The following is a 14,446-nucleotide window of genomic DNA, read 5'->3' as shown; positions in this document are numbered from 1 at the left end:
ATGGGTATTTTGTTTTCCTCCCTCATCCTCGAAAAGTAACTCTGGACTGAATGTTATATTGCTGAGTTATTGTAAATTTTAAAGCCTAATTAAGATGTTTAAACACTTTCAATAGCTTTAATTCTCTGTTTAAGATTACACTTTGGCCAGGCACTGTTTAAAGCTATTGTTTGATTCAGTTGGCCTTTTGTTTGAGGGCTGAGGGACCTTCTATGTGTTAATGAGTTTCATTTGTTTTGTATATGGCCTTTGCATGTATATTGAGATGCTTGCTCACAACCCTGATCATCAGTGTAATGTCTTTCTTTTAAAGAACTAATACATTTCATTTATCCACTGGCAGGTGCAAAGGGAGAACTTGTTTGGACGTGGGGCTCTGGGCAAACAATTAAACCAATGTCCAACACAATGTGCAGTGACTCATTTATTGATACTGTGTACCTTTTACTTTAGCACAAATAATGAAGACAGCTCATTAGTCCATTGTCTCTAACATGATCTCCACTCATACAATTCTAGTTCCACAGGATGCAAACACACTGCCACAGACACAGTCAAAAAACTGTTTGCTTCCCCCTTGTATACACACTTCCTGCTCATCATCTGGAGTTTACCTATATGCACTTCCTGTGCTAATGCTCCATATAATATATGAACATGAAACACACACAAAAATTACATAATGGCCCCATTAATCAGAGTTTAAGATCTTGACCCAATATTTGGTGTCAGGGCTAGAATTTGACACTGGCATTCTGTGGATGGTGGAGTGACCTAATGAACCTTTCCAAGAGGACAGAAAGGAGAGGTTGGAGGTTCCATCAACGTGTCAGGGAATAACTGCTGCAGCACTGCCTCCAGTCACACAGCGAGCACACAAGTCAGAAATAGGTGAATAGGTGGATGGTGAGGAGTCAGGGTCTTTGATGACTGATGGGTTCGTGATAGCTGGCAAAGTGAACTGACTGTTAATTTTCCCTCTCATCAGATAGCAAAATGATACTTCTGTCCCCACATATGCCTGGGTCTAAGTCTAAACCAAATATACTCCCACATCTGGGCTGTTATCCTCCCAGTGTTGGCTAACAGCTGGACGAATTTCTGTGTGCAGCAGAATTGCTGTATGGCTGTGGAACTGGGCGAACATTGGGCCAGAAGGAAAAAAACATTAGGCCCAGGTATGAGCCACATTGATTTAGCTATCTCAGTTCCTGGTCTATGAAATTTACTAGTCAGACTGAATTGAGTCAAATAATGTATTTGTCTTGAACTTTAAATACTTTCATTCTTTGATGCACCAAATGTGAAATTTAACCAACTTATTAAATATTAAGCCATAAGGTTAGGACACCGCCTGTCCTGAAGGACAAGATATCAACTTGTGTACACAAGTTCAATAAATATAATAGCACATAAGATCGTCAGCAGACAAGATCCATATATTTTATGTACAGAATACAAAAAAGTGTAATCTTTCAGGATCAAGGCTTGAAAACTTTGAGACAGCATTTAGACCTCAGTTCAGTTTGAAAGAATACTCGGGTCTGGAATCATATTTAACTAAATAAATGTAACCAATCCAAACAAAACAAAAACTTTATATTAGGTGTTCCTCTTCATGGTTAGACGTGTTGGTCTGGAGCTGTGTCGCGGTCTGCTTTTCCTGTCCGTCCTCCCGTCGTATCTCCGCCCTCTGTGGTTTATAAATGAGCAGGCAGCATCCCGTCAGCGGGGTGATCAGACACAGCCGGTGCCGTACGGACACAACATGGCGGAGCAAGGCGGCGAGCAGACGCGGTCCAGTTTTCCAGTACCGCAGTAAAAGTGCTCAGGGTTTGGCCAGGGCTCTACGTTCAGAGTGAAAGGGCAGTTCGCACAAAGACTACAAGGAGACAACTGCTGTGGAAATGATCCCCGAGTGAGGAATTCGGGATGAGCCGACACACAACAGGTAGGAGAAACAAGTGCAACTGCACGCGAGCGCCAGCGTCTTCATGACTGATGTGGCGCGTGTGTTTCACTGATGAGCTTAAATTGAATGTACAACGCCTTGGCGTGTTTCTGTGCAGTACTCTGAGGGCTCCTGCTCATCAGACAACTTTTTTAGAAAGGCAGTGAGGAATTTGCTGGACCGGTTTCTCCAGTGGTCATATTGCAGGGGCTGCTGGAAATTCTTGCGGGCGTCTTTTCAATAAAAATAATCATTTCCTACAAATCTTTCAGACGTCCAGGAGTCGGTGCAGGAGTATGTCCCCTCCCTGCCGCTGCCTGCTGATCATGTGCTCAACTCTGGAGCTGTGTTATTCCCTGGTAGATATTAACCCACACCACTCTGCTTGTTATCCATGGTTTAATATGTTCAGTACAGTAATGTGGCTCATACTGCATGGATGTTACGTTAGAGCTGTTGTATTGATGTGACATGTTGATAACAGTCCTGGGTAAAATTGCAGCAAACGGACAATGATCAGGTTTGAGTTATGTTGGCAAGAATGAGTTTAAAACTTATTGCACCTGTGCTAGACCAAAATATCATATCCTTAATTTAATATGGATTGCAGTCATTCTTGCCATGAACACTGTCATTGCAACAGTTTGTATTATGTGTCTGAACAGGTGCTTTTGATCAACATGGCTGCCCTTTGATCGTGTTCCCAGTGGAAGGACAAGGCAAACTCTTCTCAGAACTCAGCACAGCAGAAGTGGTGGACTTCATAAATTACTTTCTGTGTCTGCACAAGTATGTGGAATCAGACAGGCTTGTCATGTATATGAGAATATGTAAGTGGGAGTGCGAGTTGTACTGATGGTTGAATTGTTTTCAACAGTAAGAGGCAGGAGAAGGAGAGCTTGGTGTCGGTGGTGGCTGATCTGAGGCATGCCTCGCTTCCTGCTACCAGGTTCATCGCTGAGACTCTGCTTCTGCTTGAGGTATTGTCTTTTTTTCCCTTTTTTAATTTTTTTTTTTTTATTTTATTAGTGAGATAAGATGACAAACAAGGAGTGACATGGTGACTTAGAAAATGTGAAAACAGTGTACATAAAATAAGGGCAGATTAGGTTATGCTAGGTGGTATGTTTTGTTTGGTGTGTTTGTGTGTGTGTGTGCGTGGTGGGATGTTTTATAAGGCGTGAGAGGATATAATTCTAACTACAATAATAATAATAATGGGTTTAATAATTACAGCAACAAAAAAAGACAAAACAAGCAAACATTAAAACCTTTGAAAATGCATGGTCCCCGTTTTTACAATACCGTCAAAGCTGGTTTCTCTTGCTACTCCCCTTTCTTTTTTTGCTTGAGGTATTGCCATGGCACAGTGCTATATTTTGGTCTGCTGTGGCCAGTGATTGTTCTCATACTTGATATCCACCAAATGCACAAAGTGACATTTAGATTTCCACAGCAAAGGCTTAAAAACTGGTGGTCCTTTTTAATGCTGTTACTTGCTTGACCGTAGACATGATGGGAGAGCTCCATCCTGGACTCTGAGACCGTTCACTACAATGAAAGCTGCTTACTCAGCACATCGTGCAAAATTTTCTCTCCTTTACCTTTACCATTAGTGCACAACCACAGCTGTGCGTGAGCGAGGACAACGTTGGTCACCTTTCTGCTTTAAAGTCTGTGCTGCTCAGTGGAGAGAAACCTTGATCCAGCAGTAGAAGTCGTGGGCTTCACAATGTTGTGAACAATGAAAAGAGTCTTCTAAAAATGACCTGACATTTTCAGCTTTAAAAAAACAAAACATGCACGGCAACATGATATCTGTGGTACCAATACTGACCAATAATATCAGACCCCCTCTGTCAGTAAGGCTCAACATTACTGTAATACCATGAAACCAGTTAGAAATCACAAGTTCTTACGAATGCAAAATGATTAACTTATATTTTTCTACTCCCAGTAACAGAACAGAGGAAATATAGTCCTCTTATAGCCTATGGTGCTGCTGTTGATGTTTTCTTCTTTTAGATAATGGTGCATTCACTAACAGATAAAAGAGGCAGGCTCCCTCTCATCCCTCACGAGTGTCAAGCTGGCAGGTGTGTTTGTGTTGAACATTTAAATACTCATATTCTCCAGTTTCTTGCTATATTCAGATATTCTATATTTCTTGCTATAGTCATTTCCCTGAAAGACCCTGCAGTTCTATCATATAGAATCTGGGACATTAGTCATTTTGCATAGTTGCGTGGAGCAGAAAATAGCAGCATCCTTCAGTTTCATCACTAAATCAACACAAGGCAATTTGTCGGCAAAAACATTTGCATACAGTTAAACATTTCAACTTCTTCACAAGGTGCCCTTTGAGCCTTTGGGTGTTGTTGGTTAGCACCAGTTTTTTTTAAAGGTTCAGTTCACATGAATAGCATCCTGTCCCCTCTCCTGGTTTGAGTCTGTATGTGTTGGCACGCTGTTAAGCTAGTGATTATTCCTCCGCAAAGGCCAATATCAAAATTTTGATTGTTATTTTTAGGTATTTTTTCCCACTTTATTAGGTTGAGGACAATAGAGAAAGTGAGGGGAGAAAGATGGGCATGACAGGCAATAAAGGCCCAGAGTGTGACCTGAACCAGGGACAGTGGTCAGCACTATAAACCCCAAAGCCACCAGCAGGCCCCTATATTGGTCTTTTATGGTCAATAAAAAGGCATTTTTAAATTGTCACCCACTGGACTCTATAATAACTGTCTTCAAAGCTGTACTGGGTACTGTAAGGTTGTATTCTCAGAGCCAAAGGTACATATAGCATTTTTACTTTCACAAAACTCACTCTTTTTAACAACAAGGATGGTTCGCCTGCTGCTAGATGTTACTTTAGATGTTAGCTTTTGATTTTTTGGTGGAGAAAAATACCACTCCCAACACCAGAATTTAATTTGGGCTGAGAAGAATAAAGACACTGTTGTTCTTTGCTGCAGAAAAGATGAGACTAGGGAATTTATGTAATAATCTTGCATAGGGCATCTTAAAGTACTGGAACAGTTCATTTCAGATACACGTATGCACAGAGCTTTTTTTAAAACAGCAGCTTGTTGTTTCCACAGTTGGTTCTAATTGAATTATGCATGAACAGGACTTGGTTCTCTGCACTCAGTACAGTGACGTACTCAACTTGTGATTGGCCTCTAGCAGAACTCTCTGTTACAGTATAAACTTACGCAACATCAGTTTTGTTGATTTGCAGAGCTGTATTCTGAACTGATCTTCAAAGTATAACACTAAGTGCGTCATGTCTGTGGTGGTCATACTGGAATTCCTCTGTGTGTATCAGGGGAGAAGAAGGGCAGGGGGTTGGGAGATGGGTGGGGGTGGGGGGTCACATGCATGACTGGTCACATGTTGGGTTATTGAATAGAAAAGCCTCAGTGAAATTACATTAAATTTGCACAATTATGTAGGGGATGCTGCATTTTTCTATTTTCCAGATCAACTGTTCTCCCTTTTATATCTTCTGTGGTCTTAGTTGCTGGCCTGATGTCAGCATGCATACCAACATGTTTATACATTTTATTTTGTAATTACAAACTGCTGGGAAAGGGGAAAACCTAAGTCATAATTGCTATTTGTCTTAATTTATGTGTGTGGGGATCTACTGTAACTTGTGACTTTAGTTCTTTACAATTTAGATTTATTTTAAAAATATGTGCATTAACAACAACTTCATTTTTGCATTGTCATGGTGTATTATTACCAACTAGAGACAGGCAACTGCTCTGGTGTAGTGGCCATCCAAAATTATTGTCATCTATGAAGCAGTGAGGGTCAAACAAGAACATGTGATGCATTATGAATACTTTTGGAGGTTGACCCATATAAAAGACAAAAAGTTGGGATAAGACAGCAGCATGAGGATCCCAAATAATTTAATCTGGTTAATATCAGAAATATTTGAAAAAAAATTCTGTTGGCCTTTCTTTTCCAGTTGCACAAGCGGACAGTCCACAGTGTATACATAATTCAGCCCAAAAAGAAGGATGTTGTCAAGCTATTGCTGAAACTCTTGGCTCCAGCAAGGTGTCATGCTGCCTCTTTCAAGGTGACTAAAACAACACATACTGTATCCTTGGGCTTTTTATTAGTTGTCACTTTTGTGAGTTAACACTGATTCCTTCTTTTGTAGAAAGTCTTCTTGAAAGAAATCTCGGAGCTCTCCACCTACATTGACCGAAGCCAGCTAACAGCATCGTTGGGTGGCTACCTTATTTACTGTCACCAGAGCTGGGTTGCCTTCATTAAGGTAATTTACATTTGGAAAATGTCATACCTCTGTCAACAGCTCTACTCTTTACTGCCCTCAAGGAAACCAAAAGCACTACTGTTAGAATTGTTAAGCAGTTAAAGCTGGTGTCATCCTGAAAGTCAGAGTATCTGGCTGAGTGTAGATAATCACTGAATTTGTGTATGTGTAGTATATATATATATATATATATATATATATATATATTATATATATATATATATATATATTTTTTTTTGTGAGTTATTATTTGTGGACATTGATGATGCTGATGATCTCATTTGAGAAGATGTCATGTCCTTGGATGAGGTGTATATGAAGATCAGATCTGTGACATCAGCATCAATATTTATATTCAGTTTGCAACACCCTATAGTTATTTGACAGATATACTTTATGAGCACACAGATGATATTTGTATGCATTAAATATATACAATGATTTAGCATTCTACCATAAGTCAAGTAGTCTGACCAGTTCTGCTTTTGAAACATCTAACTATCTGAGTCTGATTCAAAGCAAAACCTCTGAAGCGATCTTATGATCCATCAGAGGATTTAACACAAAGTAACATTGTCCTGCTCCCGTCAACTGCTGTAGTGTGTGTGTATGTACACACTTCTACGCACATGCACACTCAGTTGTTCTGCTTACATCTGAAGTAGCAATATAATCAGATGCTGCAATACTACAGCCAAAATATTTATTCCAACTCAATATTGCTGGTTTATGATGGAGACTGTGCTCGGCTCACTCAGTCAGGAGATGTTTTTATTTTGAATCCATTCAAGAGAACAGTCCAAGCAGCCTGCGTCTATTGTGTGTTACCTTGGTGAAGCTTGTGCAAATGCCTTGTGTAATCAGCTGACCTTATTTGCAAATGAAAGGAGCCCCTCTTTCCATTGGATTATACATTCAGTCATGTTTAGCTGGGGCATTTGGCCATAATGACAGTATTCATTAACCATGGCAGCTCACTGCCTATAGGAGACCTATTTAGGATGCAACTACACAATCTCCAGTAGACCTCCATTTAGGTTGAGGGGGTATTTAGTAATTACAGAAACTTCTGAGCATAAATCAGAGCAGCCTTATAATTACCCCATCATCAGCTTGATTTGATCAGCATTGATTACAGTTAGACTACAACATGTTATCAGTAAAAACTTGAAAGTTCTGACCTTGTTTTATAATGAAAACTTCACATGAACCATCTTGGTCTTATTATGATGGTGGCATTTTAAAGTGACTGTGGCTCTGCTTTGCTCCCTGCAGGAGATTGATGCGTTTGTCCAGGAGTTCCTGTCTGTGGTCCAGCGGCTGCCCTCATGTATCTCCACTCTGCAGGCTCTGTCCCGGCTGCCACTGCCCACCACCTTCAGAGAGCTCCAATGGTTCTGCTCCACCAATGAGGCCAAGTTCCAGCAGCTCAGGAGGTCAGACTCACAACTGCTCTTCTGCTCCTCCTGTGGCCTCTGTTTCTTACCTGAGTATTAGACTTATTTTAATGTTGCTTTGATTTTTAACTTGATGTTCTCAGGTAACTTGTACTAGTTGCTAAGTCACCTGTGTTCAGGTAAGGTAGCAACTCAGTATTATAAAGTCTCCTCTTCTGTGAGGAAGTTTTGGACCTGACAAAGTCAGTCTTCGACTCATGAAGACTGAACCAAATCTGGTCATTTAGCGCTAAGCCTGACATGTCTTGAAATGGGTACTGATGCCACTTTACCAGCCTTTTCTTTATCTTCTTTTTGTCTTTATATACAGATAGGGACAAATTTGTTGGTACCCTTCCATGAAAAAGAAGGACCCACAACTATCTCTGAAATAATTTGAAATGGACAAAAATGAATGTCATCAGTCATTGTTTATTCCATGTTTAACACAAATCAGACATTGCTTTTGATTCAGATACTGAATATTTTAGATAATAAACCAAATGAAAATGGACAAAAAAGATGGTACCCTTAACTTAATATTTTGTTGCACAACTTTAATCAGCAATCACTGCCAACAAGCAATCACAGTAGTTCACAATGAGATTTCTGAATGGTAACTGGTATTTTGGCCCACTCTTCCTGAGCAAAGTGCTCTAGCTGTCTCAGGTTTGAAGGGTGCCTTCTGCACACTGTATTTATTAGGTCTTTCCATAGATGTTGAATAGAATTAAGATCAGGGCTCATAGAGGGCCGTTCCAGAAGAGTCCAGGTCATTATGCTGTTGGAGGACCCATGACCTGCGACTGAGGCTGAGCTTTCTGACACAGTATGTTTTTCTCCAGAATGCCTTTAGAGTCTTGAGCCTTCATTGTGCCCTGCACAGATTCAATGTCCCCTGTGTCAGACACAGCAAAGCAGCCCCAACACATGATGAGACCCCTCCATGTTTCCATTTTCCATTAAGAATGGTGATCTTTTCTTCTAAAGCTTTTTTTGGTCTGTGAACCTAAAGCTGATGTTACTTGCCAAAAGGCTCCAGTTTTATCAGTCGAAGGACATTCTCCCAGAAACTTTGTAGCTTGTCAACATGCATTTTAGCAAATTCCAGTCATTTAAAAAAATGTTATTGTTTCATTCATGAGTCCTCATGAATGAAGTCCATTGTTGTCATGGACTCCATTGTTGTCTAAAAGGTGATGGATGGTGTGATCAGATAGTGACTTATCTTGACCTGGGAGTTCAGCTTGAATTGCTTTGGATGTTTTCCATCTCTATCTCTCTGATCAACCTGCGGCTGCACTGCTTCTTGGAGCCACATCCAGGCAGGAATATATGACTGTTGCTTTTAATTTAATCACTTTTTAGGAGGAATGAAGTATTGTTTCCAAATGCTGTAATGGTACCAACAAAATTGTCCACATTTATTAATTTATTTATTTTTTAATCCATTCAAAGATTTTGTTTCCTGGTATGTAAAGACAGTTCTAGCCTGACAGGGCAGAGGATTGTGAAGGTTCAGATACATGGGTGTTTTTTTTTTTTGTTCCCTTTCCAATAGGGAATATCATCTTCAAGGTGTTATCCACACTTGGGCAGTCTCATTAGATAGTCTTGATAATGATGACATTAATTTTTACAGAATTGATTTGGCATTACTGCTAGATTTAGCTAGCAAAATGATCATTTTTGCAACACCTTACTATGACCATGAATTTAAATTAGGAACTAACTGATCAAAGAACAAGTGAAGCTACAAATCTGATGTTTACTGTACTGTAATAATTTATTGATATTTGCTGCTATAAATGCATTTTTGTCTGTACCAAAAAAAGTATTGAGGTTCAGTAAGTAGTCAGACTCTGTGGAAATTGGTCACTTTTGTTTTCACCTCTTTTTATGCCTCAGCATAAAAGTGACAGGCAAGAAACCTAATCATTCATCACTGTTGCCAGTTTTGTAGCAATAGCATTCTTGGGGGTTTAACCAATTGAATGCCAAACATTAACATGAACTTGAATCCTCATGTGAAACACAAAACACAAGTTCATTCAGAACACTGAAGTTGTGTCTAATGAAAATGATACTAAATTGCTGGTTTAGAAAGAAGCTTGTGCTCTGACCTCACTGTGGAATGTACTGCTGTGAAAGCTAAGTGCAGCCAGTTTTCCCACAGAATAACAAGGACCCGTGTAGGCTGCCTCACCAAAAAAGAATAACACTGAACTGTCTAATTAATATTCTCTTAACTACTGCACCATATTCAAGCTAACCTGTGTTAATATTTCTGTGTTGTGGTGTGCAGGGAACTGGGGTTGGATGAGCTGCTGAGGCACTGTGAGAGTGTAGTGGAGAAGCTGCGTCACCCTGAGAAAGAGCTGTGCTACCAGGAAATGGCTGGCACTGCCCTCTTCACCCACACCACCTTCGACATGCTCCAGAACCACAGCAGGTACTGCAGGCAGCCCGCCCAGCCACAGAAAAGAGAACTGCTCTAAAATGCCTTTATCTTTATCTCTCCTAATCCTCTGTAATAACACTCCCCATGCATACCACATAGCAATGTTGCAATGATCCTGTGTTGCACAATAGGTAGAGCTACAGCTCATGAGTTAGACAAGTAAAGGGTCATGAAGAATTAAGAATGAGAGAGCAACAAGTAAGTTGTAGGGTACAAATATGCATTTAATAAAGGCCTTTTCAGGAAACATTAACTGTGAAGGCTGATAAAAGCATTCACCACACCAAACTGCATACAGTATGCTGAAATGAATATCAGCTGATGATGCCAACTATTAATTTAAGGTCCTTTTGCATTTAACAGGATAACTGCAGCTGTGGAAAAAGTGGAGCTGCTGTGGCAGCAGGCCTTTTCTCAGGCCCGTCTGCAGCTGCAGGTGTTTCAGCTGCGAGAGGATGCACTGCAGGTGGGTCAGCTGACAACTGCTTTCATTCCTAACCTGTTTGGTTTGCTTTATAAACGAAACTGTAGTGCATTTACCCGGTCAGTGTGTTTCATTTGAGCTGGTGTGAAAGATGTCAATTAAAGTTTAGTGGCAGATTCAACAGCAGAGCAGAGACCACCTGAACAGTAGGGTCATGGTCTGCTTACAAGTGGACTCTGGTGGTCTTTGTAGTTTTGTAAGCAAAATGGACTAACCACATGATGTCAAAATATATGTGGTTTTAGCATGAATGCAAAAGTTAAACTACTATCACATTTTCTGACTGAGTTGTCAAGGAAGTGTTTTTTAAGTTCAAAAAATGTATTCATGCAAATAATTTGGTAACCATAGTAAAATATGACTGTCAACATGTGAGTGTGTGGGTTTTCCCTGATCAATTAGTAAGTGAGAAGAGTAAATAAATAAAAAAAATAAAAGAAACACAAGTGAAATCAAGTAAACATACAGTAATTGCCTCCTCTTTTAAAGATCATGTGTTACCCATAACACAAGGTTAAATTTCAGTCTTGACTAATAATTCTCATAATTAGTTAGTTCTTTATGTGCTCTCTGTAACCATAGCATTATTTAACTACAGAAGGGAAGGATGTAATTAAACAATATTAACTGAGAGGGTGTGCTTCATTTGAGCACTTCAGTGCCGAGGTCCGCAAGCATCACTGTCGTGCTCAAATGACGTTAAAGCACACCCTCGACTATAATATCACGATTATACAACTATTACCAACAAAGTAAAATGTATAAACAAAATCTGTTCATGTTGAGGAGCAATTTGCTCTCAAAATGAAAAGGTTTGGCGAGTGTTTTCCCGTTTCCATGGAGATACATCACACAGATGTAGCTTCTGCACCGCAAACGTTACATAAATTTAAGTCATAGCGCCGTGTCACCGCACGGCTGATGGAGAAGCCGAGCGCTTGCTCAAATGACAACTCGAAGGTTAAAGCACACCTTCGAGTGTAATCTTGCGATTATAAAACTATTACCAACAAAGTAAAATGTATATGGCGGAGTAATATTTTTAGTGATGAGTAAGGTGTGCTGTTATGCTGATTTGAGCACATTCTAAATGTCTTGTGGACCAATCAGATTGCTCGGTCGGAACTACTTGTTGTATAAATTATATTCACACTTAGATTTCATAGAATTTAAAACTGACCAGTTCCCTGTAAACATCTCCTGTGTGTCTCTGTCTTGGAAAGTAAATGCATTGCCATATTGATGAATATTTGATGAAAAACTTTAAGATAATCTTAGGATGTTGCTGTTGCTATGGTGACTGATTCTTTTACTTCTCATTGGATCCTCAAGGTTTTTAACACTGCAGTTCTGACCTTAATGAGTATGATAGTGTGAGACCTTTAGAATGCCTCCGTACTCCTCTTACGGCAAGATGTGTAAGTAGCTGTGGTTAAAATGTCAGTCTACCTCTATGAATTGAATGTGTTTAATTGTGCTTACAGGTCACAGAGCAGATTGAAATTCTTCTTCAAGAGAAGCTCCAGCCTTATAAAATAGAGATCGCCAAGGATGCTGCTAAGGCAGCAATGTTGGTGTCGCATTTTGAGGCGTCCATTCACACTCCTGCCATGGTACTCATTAAGTTGATGTGTTCTGTTTCTTAACTTTGCTTAACATGTTTTCTTTCATATTTATATGTCATATTCCCTATGATTTAACTCATGTTAAGTTTTGCTGTCCACCTCACTCTTCTCTTTAAATAACCTCCCACCCTTCAGGCACTTGTTCGCCGTGCTGAAGACGTGATCCACACGTTAGCAGAGATCCTGCCTTTTGATGGTCAGAGCCGGGAGCGCTGGGCCCTGGATCTGGAGAGGCTGAAAGAGAAACTCTGCTCTGCTGTGCACTTCATTTTCCAAACCCTCAGAGCAGTTTCCAACTACCATCACTACTTCAACAAGGCAAGTTTGCTGCTGTAGTCTAAAGATCACAGATCAACTGCAGCAAATGGTGTGAAGATGCTGAAAAGATCGGTTGGTTAGCTGATTGTGGGAAAATTAACAATTTTAATAACCTATTAATCATATCATGAATCATTTTGAAAGTATGTCTCAAATAAAAATTCTATTACATATCATCGTCTTGACTTTACTATTATAGCATAAACAAATGAAACATTAAAATATCTGAAAGTATCAACAATTTGTTTTTGCAAAATTTTATTTGAGTTGCCATCTGAGCTGAAGTGTTTGAAGAACATTAAATGTGAGCTTTGAAAATACTTGAGGTGTGAGTTGATGTGAAACAGCTGAAGTCAGTTCATAAGTAAGAGCTGAAAGCTTTACAAATGTTTTTATTCAAGCCTTGTTGATAGTTAAATAGTCTGCTTAACTGTGAGCTGTCTAAACCATGGAAGCTGAACTGTGAACTGTTCCTCTTACAGGCCAACAGCTGGTACAGTCTGGTCCTCTGTGAGAACTTCCTCCAGGAGCTCCTGTCAGGTGTTAATGTAGATGGTGTTCCCACACAGCAGCAGAGGAGGAACTGGGGGTCAGTTCCTGCATGGAGGCACAAACTGTCCACTTTTCTAAAGAAGAACCCTCCCCCACATATGGAAGAGCTGGTTCATCTGGCTCATCTGTCTAATGTCATCCCAGATGATGCAGTCCATCAGGCGGGCAAGCAGATGTCTCAGCGGTAAGAGAGAACGGAGATAGGAGATTATAAAGGGAAGCCTGTTACAGTCTCTGTATTAGTCTTGTGCTTACTCATCAGCACCAATTGTATATTTGGTTGAACAGACACAGTGCTCAAAGAGTCTATTACTAAACTCATTGCTATCCACACCACAGTATTTTAAGGTAAAGATAAGATAATAAGATAAATAAGACTTTATTTATCCCACTTGTGGGAAATTCACTCTTTACAGCAGCGAGAACAAAACAAGAGTGAAGAATAGACAAAAGAAAAATATAAAGGAGGCACAGAAGGATAAAGATTTAAGTGCAAAAAGCTGCATAAAAACTAATAAACATAAATATGCAGTTTGTATTACAGGTGAAAGTATGTCCAAAAAAAGTGACCAGAAAGTGGGAGTCCAGAGTGCAGGTTTATTGTTGAATCAGACTAGTGTTGTACAGTCTGATGGTTGTTGGAATAAATGACCTGCGGTAGCGCTCCTTCTTGCACCATGGATGCAGCAGTCTGTTGCTGAAGGAGCTGCTCAGGTCTCCCACAGTCTCATTTAGATTGTTGCCATATATTCTGAAACATGGCCAGTTTTACAGTCATCTTTTTTTTATTCATCAGGTGCATGACCCTGAGGAAACTTCTGATTTCTTCAGGACCTGTGGCTGTGGGTCACCTCCAGCAGGCCTTACAGTGGCAGTATGAGTTGTTGTGGGGCAGACAGTTAAATCAGTCCTCTGCTGACAGTGCTACAAACAGAACAGCCAAGGATGTTCAAGACAGACCTTCAGAATCCGAACTCTCTAAATGTGAAAGTGGTAAGGAAGCAGCAAGTCCTCTTGGAACTTCTCCTTCTACTGCAGTTTCTGGGATGGTGTCAGCTGAGGGCAAACCCCCCTCCCTCAGCTCATTTGACTCAGGCTTTTGATGGAGCAGGGAGCAGCCAGCTGGAGGCCTGGGGGTGGAGGGAAGGAGTGGAAGGTCTGTCTAGATTAGCTGGGGCCAGTGACTCTGTGAAACCTGCGATGAGCCATCCTCAAATCCATGAAAAGAACATCTCCAGTGTTTCAGATCCTGAGGATCAAAGAGAGGAGTTTGACTTTGGCTCTGTGGGAAACCCCTCTAGGGCTAGCATCCAGATCATCCCTAA

General features: G+C 40.3%; 2 protein-coding genes across 2 annotated transcripts in view; one reads left to right on the top strand and one right to left on the bottom strand.

The window, feature by feature from the left end:
* The window catches only part of LOC108899331 (gap junction beta-7 protein-like), a 494,318-nt gene that overhangs the window by 68,726 nt on the left and 411,146 nt on the right, over positions 1-14,446 (bottom strand). The gene's annotated exons all lie outside the window — the stretch shown is intronic.
* On the top strand, positions 1,699-14,225 carry si:ch211-241j12.4 (puratrophin-1). Its single transcript, XM_018699732.2, has 13 exons — positions 1,699-1,951; positions 2,224-2,310; positions 2,617-2,740; positions 2,829-2,931; positions 5,931-6,044; positions 6,129-6,245; positions 7,521-7,681; positions 9,987-10,133; positions 10,506-10,608; positions 12,111-12,239; positions 12,387-12,569; positions 13,052-13,305; positions 13,918-14,225. The coding sequence occupies exons 1-13, from the start codon at positions 1,933-1,935 to the stop codon at positions 14,222-14,224; spliced, it is 1,848 nt and encodes a 615-aa protein (XP_018555248.1). The 5' UTR covers positions 1,699-1,932; the 3' UTR covers position 14,225.

The sequence above is a fragment of the Lates calcarifer genome, linkage group LG7_1 (assembly GCF_001640805.2).
Source record: "Lates calcarifer isolate ASB-BC8 linkage group LG7_1, TLL_Latcal_v3, whole genome shotgun sequence".
In the NCBI taxonomy this organism is placed as follows: domain Eukaryota; kingdom Metazoa; phylum Chordata; class Actinopteri; family Centropomidae; genus Lates; species Lates calcarifer.
Note: the sequence above shows the minus strand (reverse complement) of the source record. Positions and strands in the feature narration are given on the sequence as shown.